Raw genomic sequence first — 25,827 nt, 5'->3', positions numbered from 1 at the left:
TTATATCTGTTGCCGTTGAGTCGATTCTGACTCATACCAACCATATAGGACAGAGTAGAACTGTCCCATTGGGTTTCCAAGGAGCGCCTGGTGGATTTGGGCTGCCGATCTTTTGATTAACAGCAGAGCTCTCAACCACTGTGCCACCAGGGCTCCAGATATATCAATAAAAAACTACAACGGTCTCACTGAAGAGAGTATGTTCTTCAAAATCGCCCTTGAGAGGGAAGGAAACTATGGCACACAGCCTGCAGACATAGCTCTAATCTGTACAAACTGAGCACCCTCACAATCTAGCAAGCATTTTTTTTTTTTTCATTTCTAAGAGGAAAATTGTTTTTAATGCACTTCTAAGGAAAAGAAACAGAAGAATTAAAGTTGGTGAAGTGTTTTTTTTTTAATATCAAATTATGAGAATAATGATTATTCTGTCACTTTGGATGTCTCTGAAATTTATTTGAGAAGGCAGAGAGAAGGGAAGTGAGAGAGAGGAGGCCGAAAATGCTCTAATAGATTTTCAGTTTTAAAAATAGGTAAAATCCAACTGAGATGGTGGGAAGAGCTATATAAGGAATATGACAACTTAGACTGCGTTGCCATTGCCTTTTTAAGACTTTTTATTCATAGACTATAGCAGAAGGAACATACTTTGAATGTACAGTAAAACCCGAGAAAGCCAGAACCTCTGTAACGTAGAAACTTGTCAGAGAAGGAAAATGCAAGTATTTTCCACTAAAATGAGCAATAGAAAAGTGGGAAGACTGCACCCTGTCAAAGGCGGAAAACTTGTGAGTCCCGGAAAAATAAGGCAGTCCTGTTGATTTTCGGCTCTCACAGGTTTCACTGTATATTGATAAAGATAGGAAAACCATCTTTGAAATCATAAATGTCATATGTCTAGGATAAAGCAAACCTGTTATGTATATTGTATGAATAATTTGCTCTTTGATTAAATGACAGTATAACTGCATGTTAATAATATGTGCCTTTGCCGGGGTCTAAGTCAAATGATGCTAAATCTCTCCTTAGAAAGCAAAAACAAATCAGTCTTCTCGACTCCTGGCAAGCATTTGTTTTCTAACGTCCAGAGGGGGTAGGTATAAAACACACTTCCTTTTTTATCACATGTTTTGGCATCATGTTCACTCAACCTGAACTGCCCTGCAGATTGAAACCCATTAAAATGACATGGTTTGAATAGTCTTTAAGGGCTTCCTCCTCTTCGACCTACAAGGAAACTCATTTGTGGGCAAATTTAGTTATAACTCTTCTTAGAAACAATGCTGAAATCACAGCAGGGGCAAGATAAAGTAGCTGAAATCAGTTAAGAATTAATACGGAAATTGTTAGCAATTTCTTCCGGGTATCAGAAAGCAGGCTATTGTCCTAGACCTGACACTTCTTTTGCATGCTGTACTTATATCATGCAGTCAAATTAGACCTTGTTAAAAGCAGACAATTCTGTAGGGATAGAAATAAATAAATATAATCCCACTCATCAGAAACAATTGTTTTCAGTATGTTGTCATATTTCCCCTCCATTTTCATTTCTCTGCATTTTACATTGTTGAAGTCAAATTGTCTTAATAATTACATATTCTATGTAAGAACTCAGCTGCATCCACCAGCAGCTCCTTGGAAACCCTATGCGGCAGTTCTACTCTGTCCTATAGGGTTGCTGTGAGTTGGAATCAACTCAATGGCAATGGATATGTATTTTTATTTATATTTTATTTACAATTTCTCCATAATCACTAATAAGTCCTTGTACCCACTCGTTGTATAAGGGATTTATTTTCCATTGCAAGGGTGTATTCTAATTTACTTAAATCTTCTAATGTTGAATATAGGAAGTATTTCCATATTCCAGAATTATAAATAATATTTCAGTGAATATTTTCAATTATTTCTTAAGATATAAAGTGGAGGATATGAAAAGTTTTAAGGCTTACAGCAGATATCTCCAAACTGAGTTTGAGAATGTTTTCAAGTTTGATTCCCACCACGAGCAAATAAAAAATGTTCATTTAGCATATGTATCTTGAGTTTGAAGATTATTATTTTTAAAATTCTGTGGTAATTCGATAGGTTAAAATATATCTCTGTTTTAATCCTGTATCATGTCTTTGTAGCATGAATAAGTACAGACAAACAAGAATAAATCAGAGAGGGAAAATGACAAGTATTCTCCCATTATCAGGCTGTAATAAATCCCAGGAAACTCAGAAGTCAAGAAATGCAGCTTATTACAAACATAAACCTACCTAATTTTACTCTCAAAATTGGTTCAGTAAAATGACCTGAATTCTAATCATAAAACAAATAATATCTCATAGTTCCCTGTTTTCTTTTTTCAGGAAACAAGTTTCATTAAAAACATACAAAACTCAGATTCCCTTAGTGATCTTGTCCATCATTTGGATCATTTGGTTAAAATGCTGACAAATTAGAAAGACTTTCCTTTATCTTCTCTCCCTTTTCAATTTATTATTATTACTAAGTTTTTCTTTCCCAGAGTACTTCAAGGCTAATATTCAGCCTCAAGGTATTATTTGCTTATGTCCTAAATGTTGTCTCAATAGAGAACTTTAAGCCCTTAGCTAAGCATGAATGCAAGCCAATTTAGGTATCTAATCCTAATATCGCCAGCAAGATTCCTCAGTAGTTGCCAAAAATCAATTTCTGTTTGGCGGACAATGATTGTGGTTGCATTTTTCAAAGCCTGAGGTGTTTCAAATGACTAAGAAGATAGGGATCAATATCTCATACTTTAGCTTGAATATTAGAGGCTTGTCATCAGAATTGAGGATATCAGTACTCCTCCCAAACCTGGCCATGCCACTGAGTCTGAGGAATTTCTCTGTGTTTTCACATTGCACTCTTAATGTTCTCTCATATTCATTACCTAGAGATTTTTTACTTGGCATCCTGTTTGCTCTGAACCTCTTTAATCCCTCTTTAGTAGTTGATGAAACATGCTGAGCTCCAAATCAGAGTAAATGTTTGTATCTATACTGTGAGTTAACACTTTGCATACAGTAGGAACTGAGTGTTGAAATTTACTTTGAGAAATTATGGAGGGAAACAATGCGTTCTCCATATAATACAAGACAATAGAGGGGAACTGATGTTTATTCAATTTTTGCTTGCCTGGAGGAAGGACTGTGAAGTCTTTGAACTCAGCAGTTCCTTATTTGCTTCTCCCTTGGTACTGAAGACAGAGCTAAGAATTGGATATACCTGAGAGATTATTCCTGTTAACCTCTATATAGAGAAGTACACTATATTTGTATACTTCAGGATGTTACACACTTCCACTTCCTGCATTCTACAAAAAACAACAAGATGTCTATCCACCCATATAAAATAAGAAGGGAACTTGATCTTGGGAATGATGTTATAAGGTAAAATCTGAAAACAATTGTTTTTCCATCTCTCTAGGTATGTTCACCCTGAAATGATATGAAGCATCCAGGGAATCAGGAAGACTATCACATTAGGCAAAAAAAAAAAAAAAAAAAATGAGAAGGGAATAAATGTCCAGAAAAACTAAACTTTGAAAGAAAAACTCATTTCCTTTATAGAAAGGGTTACATTTATTGTTCTAAGGTATTGCAAAAAACAGACTCATCTTAATACACATTAAGATAAAGAGAAAATATGAAAGTACCTGAAGGGCATCCTGATATTCAGCCTCTCCGCATACTTGCACAGCGTGTCCCATGGAATGTGAATTTTAATAAACATGATATCAGTGTTTGCAACAGCTGGCTGCAAAGAACAGCAACACAGGTACTATTATTTAGAATCAGAGCTGATGATAAGCTATGCCACGATTTGATTTGGGGGGATGTGCATTGTGTCCTGCCTACACATGACTCATTATCATTGATTTAAAGGGAATTTGTATGAATGAAGAATGTTTAATACAGACAAACCCTAATAAAAATATAGGAATGCCACTGTATACAACAAATCATCACCTATGTGAATCAGTTCATTTTCTTACAATTGATCATTATCAATATTCAGGATTCCCAATCAGAACAATCAAGATCCAATTAGAAATGAAGTTATTTTTAATAGGTGCTTTATCATGACAATCTCATTTCTGTTCAAAAAGGGTGGAGAAATCCTTATAGTTGCCACCATTCATTAATCAATTCATTTGTTCTTCTAACACATTTTATTGAGTAACTACTACGTGATAGGTCTTGTGATAATCCTGGAAAAACAACAGAGTATAAATCATAAAACTCAGTGCCCTAATAACCAAAATACCAAACCTGTTGCCATCAGGTTGATTTTGACTCATGGCAACCCCATGATTTACAGAGTAGAACTACTCCATAGGATTTTCTTGGCTGTAATCTTAACAGAAGCAGGTTGCCAGGCCCTTCTATGATACCACTAGATGGCTTTGAAATGCCGGTCTTAGGCTGGTTTAAGTAGTTGAGTGCAAACAATCTGTATCACCTAGAGATCCAGTGTCCTAGTAGGGCTGTCAAATTTGCACACTTACTCTAATCTTATAATTTATTTTTACCTATATCAAATCATGAGAATTTTAGTGTCTCTGATCTAGACTAGAGATATTTAAGCGAAGTTGAGTGTGTGTCAGAATTATCTGAGAAGGTTTTTATAAAATACAGGTATCCTGGTCTAATTTTCAGAAATCCCAGCATCAGATTTCATCGTTCTGAATATTTTGCTCATACCACTCTACAGAGAATCAGATGTCTTTCTGAACCAGATAATTATCATGATTCTTAGATTTATTCCCTTAATCTAAATTATCTAACTAAATAACTGACTACTTTGGCATTATGTTATCATTCATGTTCATATTCTACCTTAAAAAAACAAACAAAAAACAAATATCTAGACAGTTACTTCCTGAAATTCTCAAATGTCGGAGGATCACATAGCAAGAAGCAAGTTTGACTATGGTCATTCTAGTAGCGAATTCCACAGAACTTTATGCTTTATGTAATTATAGGAGCTGAACATCTGTAAAGGAAAAATTGCTCCTTGCTCCCACTTAGACATAACTCTCCAGTAGCCACAGCTGGGCTTCATTTGGTTAATGTTGTTCATTTAAATTTCAGACACATGGAACTTCTCAAGTAACACGCCAGTCTGTCTTAAAAATCCAATAGTGTGGAGGAAATTTATCAGTTTAATTTAAAAACATATGCTTTTTTAAATTAAACAGATTTTATATATTGTTGTTGCTGTTAGGTGCCGTTGAGTTGGTTCCGACTCATAGCGACCCTGCATACAACAGAACAAAACACTACTCCATCCTGTGCCATCTTCACAATTGCTGTATGCGTGAGCCAATTGTTGCAGCCACCGTGCCAATCCATCTTGTTGAGGGTCTTCCTCTTTTTCGCCGACCTTCTACTTTACCAAGTATGATGTCCTTCTCCAGGGACTGGTCCCTCCTGATAACTGACTCTCCATCCTTGCTTCTAAGGAGCATTCTGGTTGTACTTCTTCCAAGACGGATTTGTTTGTTCTTTTGGCAGTCGGTGATATATTCAGTATTCTTTGCCAACATCACAATTCAAAGGCATCAATTGTTCTTCAGTCTTCTTTATTAGATATATATACTCACATAGCCCCGTATTCTAGATATGACTAGTTTCACGGGCTTGCCAAAACAATATTTCAAATTTCAGTGACCAACATATCTAAAAAGCATTATTAGAGAACAATGTGACAAGCATTGCACTAATATTCAAACACAGAAGGCAGTGTGACATTCGTTGCCATTGGCTAGCACTTACACATAACCAGCACTTGCCAAAGTTCGCTCCACAGAGTATTATGAAAAAAGAAGGGAGAGGGTCCATGATCAAATAAATACATTTTGGGTTTCTCGCTAGAGGACTTCAGAGACACTATCAGATGTATGCAGTTGCTAAAGATATCTAAGAAGGCAGTAAACTGTGCTGAATTTCCAAACTTTTTGACCATGATCTTTTTTTTTATTATAGCTTATTAAAGTACTAGCATTTTGAAAATTGCTTTGGGGAAAATACCAAAACCTGTTTTCATATCAATACAATTTCCCAGGGACTTTTATGACTTGGAATATGTTTTTCAAACTAAAGGAATCAAATTACAAACAATAAAATTGACAATGCCAGAACAGGATATAGTAGGTTTCAAATATCTTCTGGCTTTTGAAGTCAAACCAAGAGTTACTTACCTTAGCTATGCTTGGGAAAAGAATGCATATAACTTTTAATGATCATTAATTCATTCAAACATTTATTTAAAAATATATCACTAAGCTGAAAAACTGTCACTGATAAAATAAAAGGAAAATATTAGTATGTTGGTATCTCCAAGCTCTTTTTAGTGAATGTCCCAGACTTGGTTGAAAGGCTTCTTCACAGGTGGTAGAGAAAAGAAATGCTTTTTATAACATAAAAGAGGAAGGGGGGAAGCAGAAACACTCATCTATTGAAAGGACTCCCTTATCTGGGGCAAGTAAAGAAGCATTAGAGTTTTCATTATAGTTGTTCTTGTCTCATCCACAGGAAAGTCCTTAAATTCAAAATGACAACAAAGATTCTTGTTTTGAAACTATGATGTTAGCTACTTGTGTTCCAATTTGTCTTTAACTTATTAAGTACAATTTAAACCTCTTCAATCGGGTCTGGCTACTTAGAAAAATTCTAGACTTGGATAAAATCAATATTCATCAGATTGAGAAGTCCTAGGTAGGATTAAGACTGAACAGTCCAGATGTTGAAAAATGCACTAATGTTTGATCATCATATTCTCTCTAATGGTTCCACAGGGGTTTGAAAGTGGGAATCTCTCTCCTGGAATAAGCAGATCCTGTTGCAGGGGGGTGGGGCTGGATTTCTCAGCAGCTAGGCCTTATTCTGGTGTGACTGGGGATCTCATTCTCCCTCAGAGATTCATGGTTCCTGAAGCCCAGGTATACTGGCTGCCAGTGCACAGTACAGAGTACAGTCCAGAGCATGAAGAAAGAGTGAATAACATGTGTATGCATGTTGACAGAGACCTGGGAAGACTTCTCATCCAGAGTAACACAAGTCAGGAGAACGTGAGTTTCATACTCACAAGTTGTTCCATGTTTGCTTTGTCTTACACTATGTATAACCAGAAGCTGATCATTCACCACCTCCTCCACAGCTACCACCCTGTTCTAAGCCATCATCATCTTTGGCCTAGATTCCTGAAGTGCTTTCTATCTGAGCCTTTGCTCACATCCTTGCCCACAACAGTCTATTCTTACCACAACCACAGGAATGATTCTTTAAAATATAACTCAGACCATCACATTTCTCTCTATAGAACCCCATTTCATTCAGAGTGAAAGCCATTTTTTCCAATGACCTATGTGGCCTTTTAAAGGAGCCCTGGTGGTGCAGTGGTTAAAGCATTTGACTGCTAACCGAAAGGTCAGCTGTTCGAACCCACCAGCCATTCTGTGGCAGAAAGATGTGGCAGTCTGCTTCCGTAAAGATTTACAGCCTTGGAAACCCTATGGGGCAGTTCTACTCTGTCCTGTAAGGTTACTGTAAGTCGGAATCAACTCGATGGCAGTGGGTTTGGTTTGGGTTTTTTGGATGCAGCCTTTTACAGTATCATCTACAATTATCTTGCTAACCTTCTTTCTTACTACTCTCCCTCTTGCTCACTTTACTTTCACTTCCACTATTTGGTCATTTGCTTGGCTTTTCTCAAACCTACCAATCACCCTTTGACTTAGTACTTCTGCTGTAACTATTCCTGCTTAATGGATCCTCTTCTCCCAGATAGCTGCTTGGTTAACCCTTTCACCTCTTTTAAAGTTTTGCACAAATCTCACTTTCTCATTGTCAGCCTCATATTTTTATCTGCTCTATTATTTTTACTGTAGTGTATATTATCTTCTAATGAATGAGGTCATTTGATTATGTAAGTGCCAAGGGAGCAAGAATCTGTTTTGTTTATTTATGTATCCCAAGCACCTAGAGCTAAGCCAGGCACACAGTAGGTATTCAGTAAGCATATGTAGAATGGCTAAATGAAGGAATGAATGGATGGATGAGATAAGTTATTGTGAATACATATTCTATGTAACTGGTATCTAAGCAAGGGATGACAGAGATAAGGAATCAAATAAACCAAAACCATTCTGGAAGAGGGCATTATGTTAGGATTTAAATTAATATCATTAACAGCTTTCCTCAAAACAACAACAACAACAACAGCAAAAAAAAAAAAAAACCCCATGGCCATGGAGTCAATTCCAACTCATATCGACCATATAGGACAGAGTGGAACTACCCCATAGGGTTTCCAAGGAGTAGCTGGTGGATTTGAACTACCAACCTTTTGGTTAGCAGCTGAGCTCTTAACCACTGCACCAACAGTTTGCCTACCACTGATTAATTCATTCCAGTCAACCTTTAGGGTGTGAAAAAAACTAATGACTTAAATAAAGGGGGTGCTTTAGAAGGAAAATTTCTGCATTGCAATGGTTCTACAATCAACAAGTGAAATGTCAAGCAAAGTGCATGCACAGCTAGAATATTTCTCAACTTAAATGTCTTTATTTTCTCATTTTGAATGTCTTTTGTTATATCACACTCAATCTGAAAGTTCAGACGGCTATGCATATTAACCTATCTCTCTTTATATATAAAGAAAGAGAGAGACTGAGCGACAAAAAAGAGAGAGAGAAATAATTTTCAAGAAGCAAGAACTGTCTCCTTTTATAAAGCCCCCCACTTATTTTCTCTTTTGTTATACTTCTACTTAAAAAAAAAAAAGGTTTAATTTTCTTGCAGCTATTGGACACGGGATTGGCGAAGAGAGATGGTGTTGGCGGGGAGAAAGATTATTCTCCCTCAGAATTGAAAGCTCCCAATCTGGCACTATTCTGTTCAGCTCTGATGAAAGCAGGCTTCTTAGAGGGAACAAAACACCCACCACCTTAACAAGTCACGTTATTACTTAATTATTCCACCCAAAATTCCTAAGAGGTAGAACATTCAGAAGAGGAAGCTTAAAAACTGTGTTTCAATAAAGTCACTCTGCAAGTTAGTGGAACAGAGTGAAAGAAAAAAAAAAAAAAGGATATGATAGCTCATGATTTTTAAGTCTAAAAGAAAGACAAATTGCTGGTATGATCTGGAAATCTACTTGGATTACAAAGCACCTACCTTAGAGGTTACAAATCGTGTAACTTCATTCATATGGCCTTCAGATACACATCATTATTTGCTGATGATGTTGGTCAGCTAGAACCATCCACATCAGCATGCAATTCAATGAGTATTTGAAACCTACTTTGTGCTATGCTGGAGCCCTGGTGGTGCAGTGGTTAAGAGCTATGTCTGCTAACCAAAAGGTCAGCAGTTCGAATCCACCAACCACTCCTCAGAAATCCTATGGGGCAGCTCTGCTCTGTCCTATAGGGTCGCTACGAGCCAGAATCAACTTGACGGCAACAAGTTTGGTTTTTTGTTTGTCGTGCCAGGCTAACTGCTTAGGTTTTGGTCCCAACAGCTTAATAAAGCACCACATAACTGCACGTTTTTTTGGAATCAGGCCACCACCACGAACTAGCCATTGTGTTGAACACAAGTTGCCAGTCTCCGCTTCCTCTTTCCCCTCCACTGAGGTAAATGAATTATGATTCTAATGTGTAACCAGCACTGAAAACCACATCTGTCCCTCTTATTCACCTCCTTTAGCTAGTATTCATTTTTCAAATCTCAATTCACATTTTATTTCTTTAATTTCACTTTTTCCTATCCTTCTGGTCTCTCCTCACCTTCTTGACTAGATCATTATCCTTGTTATATGCCATTCTAGCACCATTTTATTTTCTTTAAGGTCACTTATCACAGGTGAAATTATAAAGGGTATCCTGATAAGGAAAAATTTTAAACATTATATCCATAAGTGGAGACTATGGAGACTGAAAGCCAGCTTGGATAATATCATCTTTATTCTGAAAAGTCACTGAAGTACCTTTTTTAGGTATGCAAGTATTAGCCAAGTGCAAAGAGTATAAAAATAAAATTATTTATTTTTTTAATTTGTCGCACTTTCTCTTGCTTGGGTAAGAAGAGCTCCTAAGAAGGCATTGGATCAAATATCATAAAGCTTCTAGAGTCTTCTGGGAGGGAAGCTATAAAAATCCTCCAGCTCAGCTTCAAAACTAATCACATTTATTCAGGAGAACTGTGGTAGTCCTAGCCCTTTCCACCCTCAGGAAAATAATTCATTCACCTCAATGGAGGGGAAAGAGGAAGGTGAGACTGGTAACTAGTGTTCAACACAATGGCTAATTTGTGGGGGCAGCCTGATTCCAATAAAATGTGCAGTTATGCGGTGCTTTATTAAACTGTTGGAAACAAAACCTAAGACATGAGTACGAACTAAAAGAACCCAGCGTAAAGAACCTCTCTTTCCAGAAATAGCAACAGACAAACGGACACTGGCCTGCTGAGGGCCAATCTTAAAAACAAAACAACAAAAAGTCTTCTCGTGGGAGTCAATGAAGTGCCAAGGCTCAGGAATGACTGAACTTTCCCTCAAAAGCAGAACAGGTCCCCTTTTTAATAGAAACACGCAGCATTCTTGGCACAAGTATGGAGGAGCAAAGGAGAGGAAGACTCAAAAGATAATCTGAACCTTTTGCCAGGAGATAAGGTAGAGGCTGTGGGCTAAGTCATACCTAGTATACAACTACACAGTTTTCATGTCTGACTCCTACACATACTGTATGGGCAGGGAAGGCAGCAACAGGGTTTACTTTACTCATTGGATCTCCAAGAGCTTGCATAGTGCCTGCCTAAACTATATTTGCTAAATGAATACATAGTTGGAGATATGTCAGCAAAATAACCATAATACCAGTGTTACAACAGAATCTATATATGAACTGCTATGAGAATCGATGAGGCAGTGATTCAGTCTGTTTGTATGGAGGAGAAATCATAAGAAAATAAGGAGAAATTTACAATATTTTTTCAGTAAGTACTTCTGGATTTAATTAATCACCAGTAATATACATATTCTAGTTTAAAGTTCCCAGAAGAAACACAAAAAAGAAACACAACGAAGTATTCAATAGAAAATCAAGGTCAGAATTCCACTTTCCCAGTTCTGTTACACTAGATAGTGCGTGAAAAATTCTCACCTCTCAAATTCTCAAGGCATTATGTGCTTTTTATTTTAATATGTATCAAAAATGGTTTTAATAAATATGAAAGAGGGAAGCGGAGATTCAGTGGTAGAATTCTTGCCTTCCATGCAGGAGACCCAGGATGGATCCCCAGCCAAGGCACCACAATTGCAGCCACAACTCATCTGTCAGTGGAGGATTTTGTGTCGCTATGATGCTGAACAGGTTTCAGCGGAGCTTCCAGACTAAGACAAAGAAGAAAGTCCTTGAGATCTGCTTCTGAAGATCAGCCAGTGAAAACCCTTTAAATCACAATGGTCCGATTCCATTGTGTATTGGGGTCGCCATGAGTCAGGGCTGACTTTAAGGAAACTAACATCAACAAATATGAAAGGACACATTTTCCTAGGATCACCACAACTTACAGTTCAATATTTCCTAGTGTGCATTTCTCTGAAAACTAATCCAAGGAGATTGCCCTGTGAATAAAAGGGTTTCAATGTTATATCTGTGTAGCTGTAAACACTCCATCCCATTCTTGGAGATTCACGAAGCTTACTGGGAAATTTTCTAGATATGGAATCAAATAATTCATCAAAGTTCTATGTCCTTGTCCCTCCTGAAAGCAGCAGTAATTTAGGTTTCTCTCAAATATCTAATTTTAAAATTTTCTCCCAGTGGGAAAGTGTTTGACTAAATGCTATATAATTCTGTGTACGTGGTAAGAAAGATGAGTTGGCTTTAAATGTTCTGATGATTTAAGATATTCATAATATATTACTAAATGACAGAATTGGGTAGCAGAATGGTATGTATATCACAACTGATTTTGTGTAAAAAAAAAATGTATATATTCTTGCAAATAAATAGAAAAATCTAGAGGGGCACCAGGCAGGGTAAAATCAGGCCATTAAGAAGGCCACCAAAAGGGAAGAGGGTATGCTTTGGGAGAAGGAATACCTTATTTTGTACATTTCTATACTTTTACTTTTTTACATTAAGGTATTTTTTTTTTCTATAGTGTGATTAAATATGTTTTTTTTTTTTTGGTTTTTTTTTTTAAATCCCAAGAAGGAACTAACTAGAAGAGTGGTTATTTTTAGATAATAGCACTATGAGGGATATATATTTTTCCTCTATGTTTTTCATTTTTTCCAGTGAGAATTAAAATTTTTATTGTTTTATTATAAAAAAAAATGTTTAAGAACATTTCAAAAAATAAAAAGAAAAGAAAAGGATAAGGGAGAAAAATCACTCATAATTCTACCACTAAAACACAGATATTAATAACAACTTGACAACCTCTTTCCTTTCAACATTTTATTTTTCCTCTCATAGGGCTTTCTATTTTATATAATTATGATAATAGCTTCTAATTATAAAAATAGTCATGACCATAGAAAAATATTTAAATAATTCTGAAATGTATAGAGTGAAAAAGGAATATATATTTAAATGGGACTATATATACACATACGTATTTATTTTACATTTTGGAGAAAATATATATCCTAAAAAGCCATGTGGTATATACTTTCTATACTAAAAACGTGATCATATCTGTTCCAGCATATTTTGCCATAGAAAGAACAAAATTAAAGCACATACCTCCTTTTCCAACATCAAGCCTTCTGCTCTGAGGTTCTTTTCAAAGGTGTTTCTCCTGTCATATTGTATATTTGACTTTCTATAAACCAGGATGTAATCAATTCGCTTTTTGCCATCTTTGAATAGAAGACCACTGGATGCTATGTAATTCATGTCATTCTGCAAATAAAGCAATGGTTGTTAACAGTGTCGATTGGAAAGGCACACGTATTTTGGTTTCATTCATTCCATTTGAAAACTGGCAGACCAATTTCCAAAGATGTAGAAGCCCTATTGTGCGATATGGGAAGAGTATTAAAGTTTGCAGGAGACAAGTTAGCAGAATTTGAAATGTCCTAGAATTTGAAATTAGGCAGTCTGATTCCAGAACCTGGTCTCTATGATACTGGCATCAAAACAGGTATGTTTTATTCAATAAGGTCCTGTAAAAATAATATTAGCTACTATATATTGATTGTTTACTAAATATCTGGTCCAGGCATAACGGTTTTACATGTTTTATCTTATTTAATTCTCATAACTTATATTTCAAATGCAAATCCCTAAGGCTTAGAGAACATAAGTACTGAAAACTAAAACCCACATAATTTCCTATGTTAAATAATACTTGGACCAAGCATTACTTTCCTAAACCTAAGTTCAACACTACTGAAATCAAGCAATAATATCTCAGCTGCTTGCTCCAGAAATGCTTGCTCCTTGAAGGTAAGACTGTGAACCAACTAAAACAGCTTATTTATCAAGACAAGTAACTTGCTCATCAAGACCACTCTAAGACCTCTCCACTTTGTTGTGCCTAACATCCCAAAGCTACTTTGTCATAAAATCAGCTTGCTCAATTACCAACCAAACCCTTACCTTGCAAGACCCACTTTAAAAACCACTAAGCCCAGGCCCTAAAGCTCTAAGAAAACTCTTCCCTAAATTCACCATTTTGAAACACTACTTAGACTATAAAACCAGTTGAAATTGAGTTGATTTCAACTCATGGTGATGCCACAAGTTGCAGAGTAGAACTGTGCTCCACAGGGTTTTCATGGCTGTGACCTTTTGGAAGCAGATCACCAGGTTTTTCTTCTGAGGCATCTCTGGGTGGGTTCAAACCTCCAACATTTTGGTTAGTAGGCAAGTGGTCAACCATCTGAGCCACCCAGAGATCCATACTAAGATTACACACATGGTATATTCTCATTTGCTGTAAGTTTGACAAACTCTGTTTTGCTCATAAACCAATTTTCCTGATGGTCTTGTTGGTGACTGGGAGCTTTACCGGTATATAACCCCAGATCACCGAGGAGCCAGGCCTTGCATCAAACTGTGTCTCGGTCCATGCTCTTAGCTACTATCTTGTCCTTCTTTCTCTCGGAGTACACATTTTCTGTCAAGATATTTGGAGGTCTGTACTCACTCTCTATTCCATGTTGCCAATACAGGCATTCTTGAGACTGAAAAATTTCCTAAGTTTTGGAGACTTATAGGATAATTTTAGATAAAGTCATCCCACACTATTTTGGAAGACCCTTATTGGAACATACAACCAGCTCCAAGTAAAAGAGAGGAGGATCAGAGTAACCTGGACACTAAGGAGACAAAATTCAAGCATTCACCCAGGTGAAGCAACAGACAAGACGTATGAGAGATTTTCATCTTCCAGGGCAGGTTAGGTTGCATCAGGATCCTCAGGGAGGTTTTAGCTTTCTGGAGAAACAGGTTAAAATGTATGAATGCACAGTAGTAGAGACACCTGGGCTCAGGGACAGAAAGTCCTTGCACAGACTTTTCTTTAATGAAGGGACAAGTTTTGAGAATTCTAAGCTAATCTTCCCCCACATGTCTGTAAGTTTGTCATACTGTGGGGGCTTGCATGTTGCTGTGATGCTAGAAGCTATGCCGCCGGTGTTCAAATATCACAAGGGTCACCCATGGCAGACAGGTTTCAGCTGAGCTTCGAGACTAAGACAGACTAGGAAGAAGGACCTGGTGGTCTACTTCTTTAAAAGAATTAGCCAGTGAAAACCTTACGCATAGCAGTGGAACACTGTCTGATACAGTGCCAGAAGATGAGCTCCTCAGGTTGGAAGGCACTAAAAATACGACTGAGGAAGAGCTGCCTCATCAAAGTAGAGTTGACCTTAATGATGTGGATGGAGTCAAGCTTTCAGGACCTTCATTTGTTCATGTGGCATGACTCAAAATGAGAAGAAACAGCTGCAAACATCTATTGATAATCGAGATGTGCAATATACAAAGTATGAGCCTAATAAAATTGGAAATTGTAAAAAACGAAATGGAACACATAAAGATTGATATCCTAGGTGTTTGTGAGCTGAAATGGACTGGTATTGGCCATTTTGAATCAGACAATCATATGGTCTACTATGCTGGGAATGAAAACTTGAAGAGGAATGCAAAAGTTGGAAACGAAGAAGGATTGGTAGTTTGAAAATATGGTCTTGGTGATAGAAACAATGCTGGAGATCACATGACAGAATTTTGCAAGATCAACAATTTCTTCATTGCAAATATCTTTTGTCACCAACATAAACGGCAACTATACACGTGGACCTCGCCAGATGGAATACACAGGAATTAAATCAACTATATCTGTGGCAAGAGACAATGGAAAAGCTCAATATCATCAGTCAGAACAAGGACGGGGCCAACTGCAGAACAGACCAACTGCTCAAAGGCAAGTTCAAGATGAAGTGAAGACAATTAGAACAAGTCCACGAGAGCCAAAGTACAACCTTGAGTATATCCCACCTGAATTTAGAGACCATCTCAAGAATAGATTTGATGTATTGAACACTAATGACTGAAGACCAGACGAGCTCTGGAAGGACATCAAGGACATCATACATGAAGAAAGCAAGAGGTCATTAAAAAGACAGGAAAGAAAGAAAAGACCAAAATGGATGTCAGAAGAGACTCTGAAACTTGCTCTTGAACGTCGAGTAGCTAAAGTAGAAGGAAGAAATGATAAAAGCCGAACAAAAGATTTCAAAGGGCGGCTCGAGAAGATAAAGTAAAGTATTATAATGACATGTGCAAAGATCTGGAGATATAAAAACAAAAGGGAAGAACAAACTCGGCATTTCTCAAGCTGCTGAAAGAACTGAAGAAAATACTCAAGCTCCGAGTTGCAATAGTGAAGGATCCTATGGGGAAAATATTAAACTGCACAGGAAGCATCAAAAGAAGATGGAAGAAATACACAGTCACTGTACCAAAAAGAATTGGTTGATGTTCAACCATTTCAGGAGGTGGCATATGATCAAGAACCGATGGTACTGAAGGAAGAAGTCCAAGCTGCACTGAAGGCACTGGCACAAAACAAAGCTCCTGGAACTGACCGAATACCAACTGAGATGTTTCAACAAATGGATACAACGCTAGAAGTGCTCACTCGCCTATGCCAAAAAATTTGGAAGATAGCTACCTGGCCTGGAAGAGATCCATATTTATGCCTCTTCCAAAGAAAGGTGATCAAACAGAATGCAGAAATTATCTAACAATATCATTAATATGGCACACAAGTAAAATTTTGCTGAAAATCATTGAAAAGTGGCTGCAGCAGTATATCGACAGGGAACTGCCAGAAATTCAAGCCTGATTCAGAAGAAGACATGGAACCAGGGCTATCATAGCTAATGTCAGATGGATCCCGACTGAAAGCAGAGAATACCAGAAAGATGTTTACCTGTGTTTTATTGACTATGCAAACGTATCAGACTGTGTGGATCACAACAAGTTTTAGATGACATTGCAAAGAATGGGAATTTCAGAACACATAATTGTGGTCATGCAGAACCTATACATAGACCAAGAGACAGTTGTTCAAACAGAAGAAGGGGATAATGCATGGTTTAAAATCAGGAAAAGTGTGCATCATGGCTGTATCCTTTCACCATACTTATTCAATCTGTATGCTGAGCAAATAACCTGAGAAGCTGGACTACATGAAGAAGATTACAGCATCAGGATTGGAGGAAGACTCATTATAACCTTCGATATGCAGATGACACAACCTTCTTTGGGGAAAGCAAAGAAGACTTGAGTACTTACTGAAGAAGATCAAAGACTACAGCATTCAGTATGGATTACATCTTAGCATAAAGAAAACAAAAATCCTCATAACTGGACCAATAAGCAATATCATGATAAACGAGAAAATGTTGAAGTTGTCAAGGATTTCATTTTACTTGGATCCACAATCAACACTCATGGAAGCAGCAGTTAAGAAATCAAAGGACCTATTGCACTGGGCAAATCTGCTGCAAAAGATCTCTTTAAAGTGTTAAAAAGCAGAGATGTCACTTTGAGGACTAAGGTGCGCCTAACGCAAGCCATGGTATTTTCAATCCCCTCAGATGCATGTAAGAGCTGAATAATGAATAAGGAAGACTGAAGCAGAATTTATGCCTTTGAATTATGGTGTTGGTGAAGAATATTGAATATATCACGCACTGCCAAAAGAAGGAACAGATCTGTCTTTAAAGAAGTAAAGCCAGAACGCTCCTTAGAAGCAAGGGTGACAAGATTTCATCTCATGTACTTTGGACATGTTATCAGAAGGGACCAGTCCCTGGATAAGGACATCATGGTTGGTAAAGTAGAGGGTCAGCAAAAGAGAGGAAGACCCTCAACAATATGAACTGACACAGTGGCTGCAAGGATGGGCTCAAGCATGACAACAACTGTGAGGATGGTGCTGGACCGGGTGGTGTTTCGTTCTGCTGTACATAAGATTGCTATGAGCTGGAACTGACTTGACGGCACCTAACAGCAACAACAACCACCTAATTAATATCTACAGGCTTGTATATTCAACTACCTTCTTGATTCCAACTACCTTCTTGATTCCTTCACTTAGATGTCTAATGGCCATCTCAATGTTAACTATAGGAAATAAAATTTCTTATCTTCTCCAAACTGGCTCCTCCCACACCCTTCTTTATTCTTGCTGGTTGCAACTCTATCCTTCCAGTTGCTCAGATCAAAAAGCTGTAATCATCTTTGTTTCCTTTCTTTCTCACTCATTTAACATCCAAATCATCAGGAAAAAAATTTCAAAATATATTTAGAATCTGCCCACTTTCCAACATTTTTATTGCTACCACTCTTGGCTGAACCATAATCATCTCTTGACTGCATTATTGCAATTACCTAACTAGTTTCCTTGATTGTACCTTTGTTCTACAGCCTTTTCTCCATATGACAGTTGAGATACCTGAGTGATCCTGAAAATTAAATTACAACATGTAACTCCTCTACTGAAAGCCCTTCCATCTCTCTCCATGTTACATCTCACTCTTGATCCCACTTTCCCTGCTCTATTTTTCCTTGTCTCCTGTTAACATCCAATATGCCAAAAACATTAAATAATTTACTTATCAGTTTTCCGTTTTCCCCTGTTAGAATATAAATTTTGTAGGGGCAAGGATTTTTTACTGTTTAGTTTAAAGAGTCTCCCAAGCATCTACCCAGGGCCTGACAAATAGTAAGCACCAATAAATATTTGTAGAATACATGAAGGTGTACCCATCATTCAGCATATCTAGGTAAGGTCAACTTCAAGAATAAAAAGCTAAGAAAAAAAAATGTGGTAATTTCTTATCTTCTCCCTTCCGATATTTATAACAGATTAAATTATAAAAGGTTAAAATGAAGAATCAGTTGTAGCAGAACTGCCATAGTCGTGGCTTGCTCCTTGGCTTTGTAGCTTTGACTCACTGCTTTCAGGCATCTCCATACTCATCTAAGCAAAGACTGGGTGAAAATGAAAATAATATACAAATTGTCCTCTGCATTTTTTTTTTTTTTTTTTGCTTAACATATACCACCCTCTCCAGTCCAGTATTAAACATGAACAAAGTCTTAGGGAATTAAACTTATTCAATCCTATGCAAAGCCAAATCTGCTTCAATGAAAAGACTTAGAAATCAAAGAAGTGGTTAGTAGTAAAATTATTAGAATACAAGAAAAAAAATTTAAATGATTTTATATAATTTTATTTTAAGAATAGTATGGCCTGAAAGTAGAAACCTCATAGTTATTATTATCCATTAATTCTATGCAAAATAAATGCTAAATTCTTCCAGAGTTACAGCTGCTTTACTATAGAAAAAAATCTACATCAAAATCTAGTATTCTATCAATTCCAAATCATTGATGATGAGTCTTACTAGGACAATGAGAAGTAGACTTCAAAATGACAAAAAAAAAAGTACAACAAGATTTGAAAATCTCTTCTGAATTATGAATAAAAAACTAAACATAGGTACCATGTAAATTTAGGGGTACGAACATTATACTTTATTTGAATGAATACATGGTTACCAGTGTCACTGAGTGGTCCAAAAAAACTGCTCAACTACTAGCAGAAAGCTTGGTGGTTCAAACCCACCCAGATGTGCATCAGAAGACAGGTCTGGCAATCTGCTTCTGAAAGGTCACAGCCTTGAAAACGCTATGGAGCAGTTCTACTTTGCACACATGGGGTCACATGAGTCAGAATCAACTTAACAGTAACTAACAATGACAATGGTCACAATTAACCAAGATTTTTTTTACTAACCTATGTTCACAACTGCTGCTTAAAAGCAAAATTGACAGGAAATGTATTGCATCTATCATTGTATCCAGACACTAAAAGTGCAACTTCTTCAACTGTTTGATACAATAACAGTTGAGCCAACATGAAATCAAGACTCACCCCTTGAGTTATCTGGAATAGTGAAATGTTTTCGAATTACAACATGGGATGTATTCAATTTACAATCAGTTTATCATGCTTATTGTTCCCAGGAGACAGAATAAAACCAGCTTTTCTCAGAGAAGCTGGGATGCAGATCATTCATCAGGCACCTAATCTTTCAACAGTTTTGAAAACAACTCAATCATTTAATGCTTTTGCAAACAGTGAAGCTCAGATACTTTCAGAAAAGTTGGTTTTCCTAAAGAATAACTCCAGAATATTCAGGTTATGGCTCATGTTCAGAAGGAACCCTTTGCAAATATTTCAGCCCATTCACAAAACAGCAAAAAAGGTCCATGCATTTGCATGAGGACATATTTTAAGGCATCCTTCAAATAAAAGCTTGGTAGTAACTGCTTCTCTTTATATATATATTTTTTTCTGGATGTTTTTCTTCTAACAAGAGTTTATTGAACACTTAATGTGAACTAGTTAGTGTGTTAAGGATATAAATAGGAATGAGACATGAAATACTTTTAAGAATTTTAGCACACATCAGGGATGATAGGCATGTTATTGACTAGTTACAATACTATCTAATATGCAGAGTAATAGAGGTATGAGCTATAAAGTGTTGAAGAATTGTAGCCAGAGGAAGTCAAACTGACAAATGGGTTGTCAATATCCACAAAGGGCCATATTATCATGGTGAATCCACCACAGTCCTCTGTCAGGCAAATACAAAATAAGTCATGTCATATAACTGATTGCCGACTCATTATCTGTCAACCATACTTCTGAGTTAGAAAAATGCAGCATGACACATTGGTTAAGGAACTGAAATCTGGATTCAGACACCCTTGGGTTCCAGCCCTAAATCTGTGTGTTAGCTATTTGTTCTTAGATATTTAATTTAACCTGATAGCTGAGCCTAAATTTCTACAGTTGATAAATGGAGAGAATATTACCAACATTGTAAGAGTATGATTAATGACTAAATGAGATAACGCATTCAAAACACTACTTGCAATGCCTGACTCAACTTAAGAGATAAGACAAATGTTAGCTATTATCCTGCTCACCAAAAAAGGCAAAAAAAAAAAAGTATGTGGTTGATTAATTTACTTTGGGATATTTCTCTTTTCTCAACAATCTAAATTGACCCCCTTCACTTTTCAGAGGACTTTCTCACGACAAAGGCTGCTGAAAACATAGATAAGTAATCCAAAGGATATTGTTACGGAATCAGAGCAAAGGGAAGCAGATAGCCTTTATATAAAAACTATGAAATATGATACAGTACAAAAAAGTACAGTAAATGAAATTCATAATTACTGAATTATTATATGATGAACACCCATATAACCACTACCCAAGTAAAGAAATAGAACCTCACCAATTCCTCCAGAGGTCCCCCTCATGCTCTCTCTCTCAATTACAACAATGCCCTCCATTCCTGCAAGGTTATCATCTATCTTTTATGCTACTACTTTCTTACTTTTCCTTCATTTTATCACGTAAGCATATATCCTTAAACATTACATTTCAGTTTTGCCTGTTTTAAAAACTTATCTAAATGCAACCACACAGTAAATAATCTTTTGTATCTGGCTTCTTTCATGCAATAAGTGGGTGTGAAACCCATCCCTAATTTTCATGTAGTTGTAATTCAGTTTTTCATTGTCAGACAATATTCCATTACATTAATTCAACAAAATGCATTTATCCTTTCTACTCTCGATGGACACTTGGGCTATTTCCAGTCATGGTCAGAAATAAAGCTGTAATAAACATTTGTGTGTATGTCTTACAGTACATATATGTTTGCATTTCTATCACGTACATACCCAGGACAAAAACTGCTGGTTCATAGTGAAAGTATAGTTACAATTTTAGTAGATAATGCCAAAAAATTTTCTAAACTGATTTATATCCCTACCTGTAGTGTCTGAATTCCCTGTGCCCCAAAACTTTTTAATATTACTACTATTTAGCATTTGGGGTAATAGGTGTTTAGTGATAATTTATTGTGATTTTAATTTGCATTTCTATGTTACTGTCTTTTTCTAATAAATCATAGTTCTGCAGGCATTCTAGATAATAAATGTTCAAATAGCTCCTCTTTGTTTTAGACTTTTCACTATTTAATGATGTTTTGCAACACAGAAATTCTTAATTCTAATAGAGTCAGATTTATTGATCTTTTCTAGTTAAGGTTTTTGTGTCCTGTTTAAAAAAGTTTTCCATATTCCAAAGTTATGAACATTTTCTCCTTCATTATCTTCTAGAAGACTTATTGTTTTCCCTGTAACATTTAGATCTATAGTCTACTCAAATTTATTTTGTGAAAAAGGTGTGTGATTAGGGTCACATTTTATTTTTTATATCCATACAGTTATCCAATTGTTCCCACACCATAGAGTACAATGACTTCATTCCTTTTGCTCAGCAGGCTAGCTTTTGTCCTAAATCTAGTTTCTATATATGGGAATACTGGATATAATAAAGATGTTTCCTATCCAGCACAAATTTCTGGAATTTTGTAGTGCCTTTATCTACTCTTTGACAAATTCTACTTCAGTTTACCAATCTTGACCTTGAGTACAGCCTCTTGTGTACAGGCCCTGATATAATTTCTGATGAATTGCAAGCCTTCACCTAACATAGCTCTGTGTGGATGAAATCTTCTTTTTGATTATTGATTCCTGGCATAGAATTAAAAGAAATGCTTTATTCTGCCACGCTATGGAACATGAAAGACTACACCTTGCCTGGTATGCATGGCTCTTGGATGCTGCCAGCGTCTGCTCCCACCACAATACTCCTTTTCTCCAAATGTTGGTATGCAGAATACAATCAACCATTGTCATGCCCATTTACTGGGTATTTCTGTTTTTCATTAGATTTAAAAAGAGAGGCACAGGTGAGGCAAGGCAGAGGGAGCAAGGCATTACTCTGGCCTGCACAGAATACGGCTCCTGCTGAGAAGGGTAGGGGATGCTTAGTTTCCTGGCCATGTCGCCCCTGTAGCCCAATATGAAGGAAAGACAATGGACCAGGTTAGTCCAACTCTTTTCCACAATTTGAGTGGCCATTGGGCAAGTTTCATATTGTAAGGCCAAGTGCCTGTGTTTCAGGCTTGTATTTCATAATCCTATCATTAGTTTCCAGGAGTGCTGTCCGTTTTTGTCTTTTTCTATCCTTCTATGGCAATCTTTAATAGAAAATTACGAGATGGCAGACTAGACACTGGTAGTCTGACACTACGTTTTACCCAGAAGTTTCAGATCTATAGTCCTTGATAGGGAAAATCCATATAGCTTTGCCATGTAGCTATAATTTATTTCAGAGTTACAACCATTTCCTCATAATAGCTCTTGCTAATGACACTACCTATTCTAGAGAACAATACACTTTTTAAACTACTGTTTTTCATTTTAGACAAATGTGAAACAGTTTTGTTGAGAAAGTCACATATACATAACAACAAAAATAATCTCTATTAAAAACAAAGTAGCAGGAAACATATCATATAATAAGAAATTCTACATATGGATGAGAATTAAGTAAGAACTGCTGAGTTAACTAAAATCCCGATTTCTAGGTCAGAGAAATGTTTCATTCTAAAATGGTGCACATTAAGAAAAGAATGTTTTAATTTTTTTAACTTCCTGGGATAAAAAGTATATTCACACATATATATTCTAACATACCTAGCTTAAGATAACACCAGAAATATAATTACTATGCAAATTATCCTATGCAAATCATCCTTAATTATGAGCCTTAGGAATACCAAAAAGCTAGCCTTAATGCTGTAGAGGTGTGGCTTACAATGCTGATGAGAACATGGCCAGACTCATTGCCTCCTTAATCTAATATCCACCCTACTTCTAGTCCACATGGTCATCAGAAATACAAGTTCTTTCTAATCAGGAACTCCAGAATCAGGATTGCTATGTGATTTTGCTCCAGTCCCTCCCACAGCCTGACGGGCATAAGTTCTATTTACGAAAATAATAACTAATAAAGTAACATTTAAAGAAATAACAGCCATTACTAACATAAGCTAGGTAGGAACTAAGCACTATTTTTAAGGAATTTACATATATTAACTCATTTCGTGCTCACAAAAATACTGAATGATAAGTACTCTTTTTTTCCCATTTCACAGAAGCTGAAACTGAGGCACAGGCTTTAAAACAGATGAAAAAGTGTTTGCATTTTCTGCATTCCCAACCACTGCTGAGCTACAAAACCAAACGGCAATGCAAAACATAGTAATACATTTTATATTACTGTTATGATTACCAATGACATTGCTGCTTATGGTAATAAAGACTTTTAATTCAAAAATTCTATAAGTGTAATTCATCTCTTGAATTGGATTTCTAATCTAAAATCTATAAAACATCCAGCTACTGTAATATACAGGGAAAAAAACCTAACGGTTTAAATAATCATAATTGTAAGTAACATTGAGGGTTTTCTATGTGTCAAACACTTAGCTAAGCACTTACATATATCAACTAATTTAATCTTTTATGAATTTGATGTGTAGATTTTTAAATTAGTCCAGTTACACAGATGAGGCAACAGTGCCCATGATCAGTGGGCCAGTCAACCGCAGAGCACAGATTAGAATTCAGGTAGTATGACTTGAAATCTCAGCTCTTCATCACTGTATTCTTCCCTCCCTCTGTGTTCAATGAGATGCCACTCCTAGTTTCACTTTACTCTCCCCATCCTTTCCCCCCATATTGATTCCAGTTCTGTTTTTAATGTGTGAAGGTGAATTTCATAATTGTGGAATGCTATTGACTAAAAATTATTGCTGACGATGGATTTCAATCAATCTACATTTAATAAGGTATTGATTTCATTTCCCCCCAGTGGCAGCTCTAACTAGTTATGTATCATAGCAGAACTTCCATGATGGGATGAGTGTGCTAACTAGCATGCAATGCTGATTAATTTTGAGAAAAAAAATGCTATAAGGTACATAAATATTATAGCATCTAAGGAACCCAGAAGCTGCCCTGCCACAGAAGTGCAGAAGGCTTCCTCTCAGGCCTGGAAGAAAATGGTATACGTAGATCTGAGGACACAGAAGAAGGAAACATTGCTAATGGAGTGTTCTTTCAGTGGCACTGCTAAGACAAGGAGGTTAACTGGTGTCAGAACTCAGACAAAAAAACTTTTTCTTCTGTTGATGTGTCCTAAAAGCAACTTGCCTCAGTCTGAGATTTCCATAGGGATTCCCTTTATCTCCTCTTTACCTGGCATTTAGGGATGTGCAAGCTATGTGGCTCTGTTACTCCCCCAGATTAGAGAATGAGGTTTGGGACAACCACACAATGCCTCTTTACCCTCACTGCTCATGCTTCTTAGGAGTACAACCATTGCCCATTACCTACTCTGTAGCCCCACTTGCCCATAAGATACGTAATTGTTGGAGGTAAAGCTATCCATTCCAAACAGTAGATTCAAGATGGGGGGTGGAAAGGGGGAGGAGATCAACAACAGCACAAAACAAGACAAAGCACCACAGCCATTTCAGATCTTATTCTAACCTTGACCTAGATCTAATTCTTAAGTTTTACTCTTTAAAGGAGACTCTCAAGGAAAAGGAACACTTGGGAATGGATAGGACTAAGGATGCCTGTCCTTTCTACTGCTTGGTAACTTCACAATATTCCACGTTTCGCTGTTCGTTTCTAAATCATATTAAAATATCCCCAGCTTTAGAAAATGATTGTGTTAAATTCCATATTCCTTACAAACTACTTTATAACTCTTATTGCCAGTTAAATGTGTATACTGGAGAATAGAGGGGTATTTTCGAGTTAAAGAGTGTGCCTAAAAGAAAACCTAGGGACCATATTTCTTTTCATTTAATTGCATAATCCTATTTTCTTTAATAAAACACATGTATTGTTCAACAAATATTTATTGTACATCTACTATGTGTTAGGAATGCTTGTATGCCTTGAGAATACAGCGATAAGACAAAAGAGATTGTATCCTCATGGAGCTAAAATTCTGAAGTAGAAGGCAGATATATATAATTATATAATTTATATAATTATCCATAACTTACATAGAGTCAGTATCACCCTTTTTTGGTATACAGTTCTATGAGTTTTAAAGTGCATATGTGGCTGGTACCCTATCCAGAAGCCATGCTGTGCATGTAGTGGATAGAGAGAACACTGGACTTGGAATCGAAGTCCATCAACTGAGTCCCAACAGTACACTTACTAAATGTCAGCTCCATGAGAGCAGGGACTTTTTGTTGTTCCTGGAACAGTGCCTGGTATATAGTAGGATCTCAATAAATATTAAATAAGGAAGA

At 36.6% G+C, this 25,827-nt stretch overlaps 1 protein-coding gene across 3 annotated transcripts in view; it reads right to left on the bottom strand.

Annotated features, from left to right (window-relative positions):
* The window catches only part of ANO3 (anoctamin 3), a 508,791-nt gene that overhangs the window by 149,607 nt on the left and 333,357 nt on the right, over positions 1-25,827 (bottom strand). For all 3 annotated transcript variants that reach the window (XM_023737820.1, XM_004369722.2, XM_004369723.2), the window contains 2 exons: positions 12,776-12,934; positions 3,671-3,771 (listed from right to left, as the gene is read on the bottom strand). In XM_023737820.1, coding sequence (XP_023593588.1) covers positions 3,671-3,771; positions 12,776-12,934 — 260 coding nt within the window. The remainder of the gene's footprint in view (positions 1-3,670; positions 3,772-12,775; positions 12,935-25,827) is intronic.

Source organism: Trichechus manatus, unplaced genomic scaffold, assembly GCF_000243295.1.
Source record: "Trichechus manatus latirostris isolate Lorelei unplaced genomic scaffold, TriManLat1.0 scaffold00006, whole genome shotgun sequence".
In the NCBI taxonomy this organism is placed as follows: Eukaryota; Metazoa; Chordata; class Mammalia; order Sirenia; family Trichechidae; genus Trichechus; species Trichechus manatus.
Note: the sequence above shows the minus strand (reverse complement) of the source record. Positions and strands in the feature narration are given on the sequence as shown.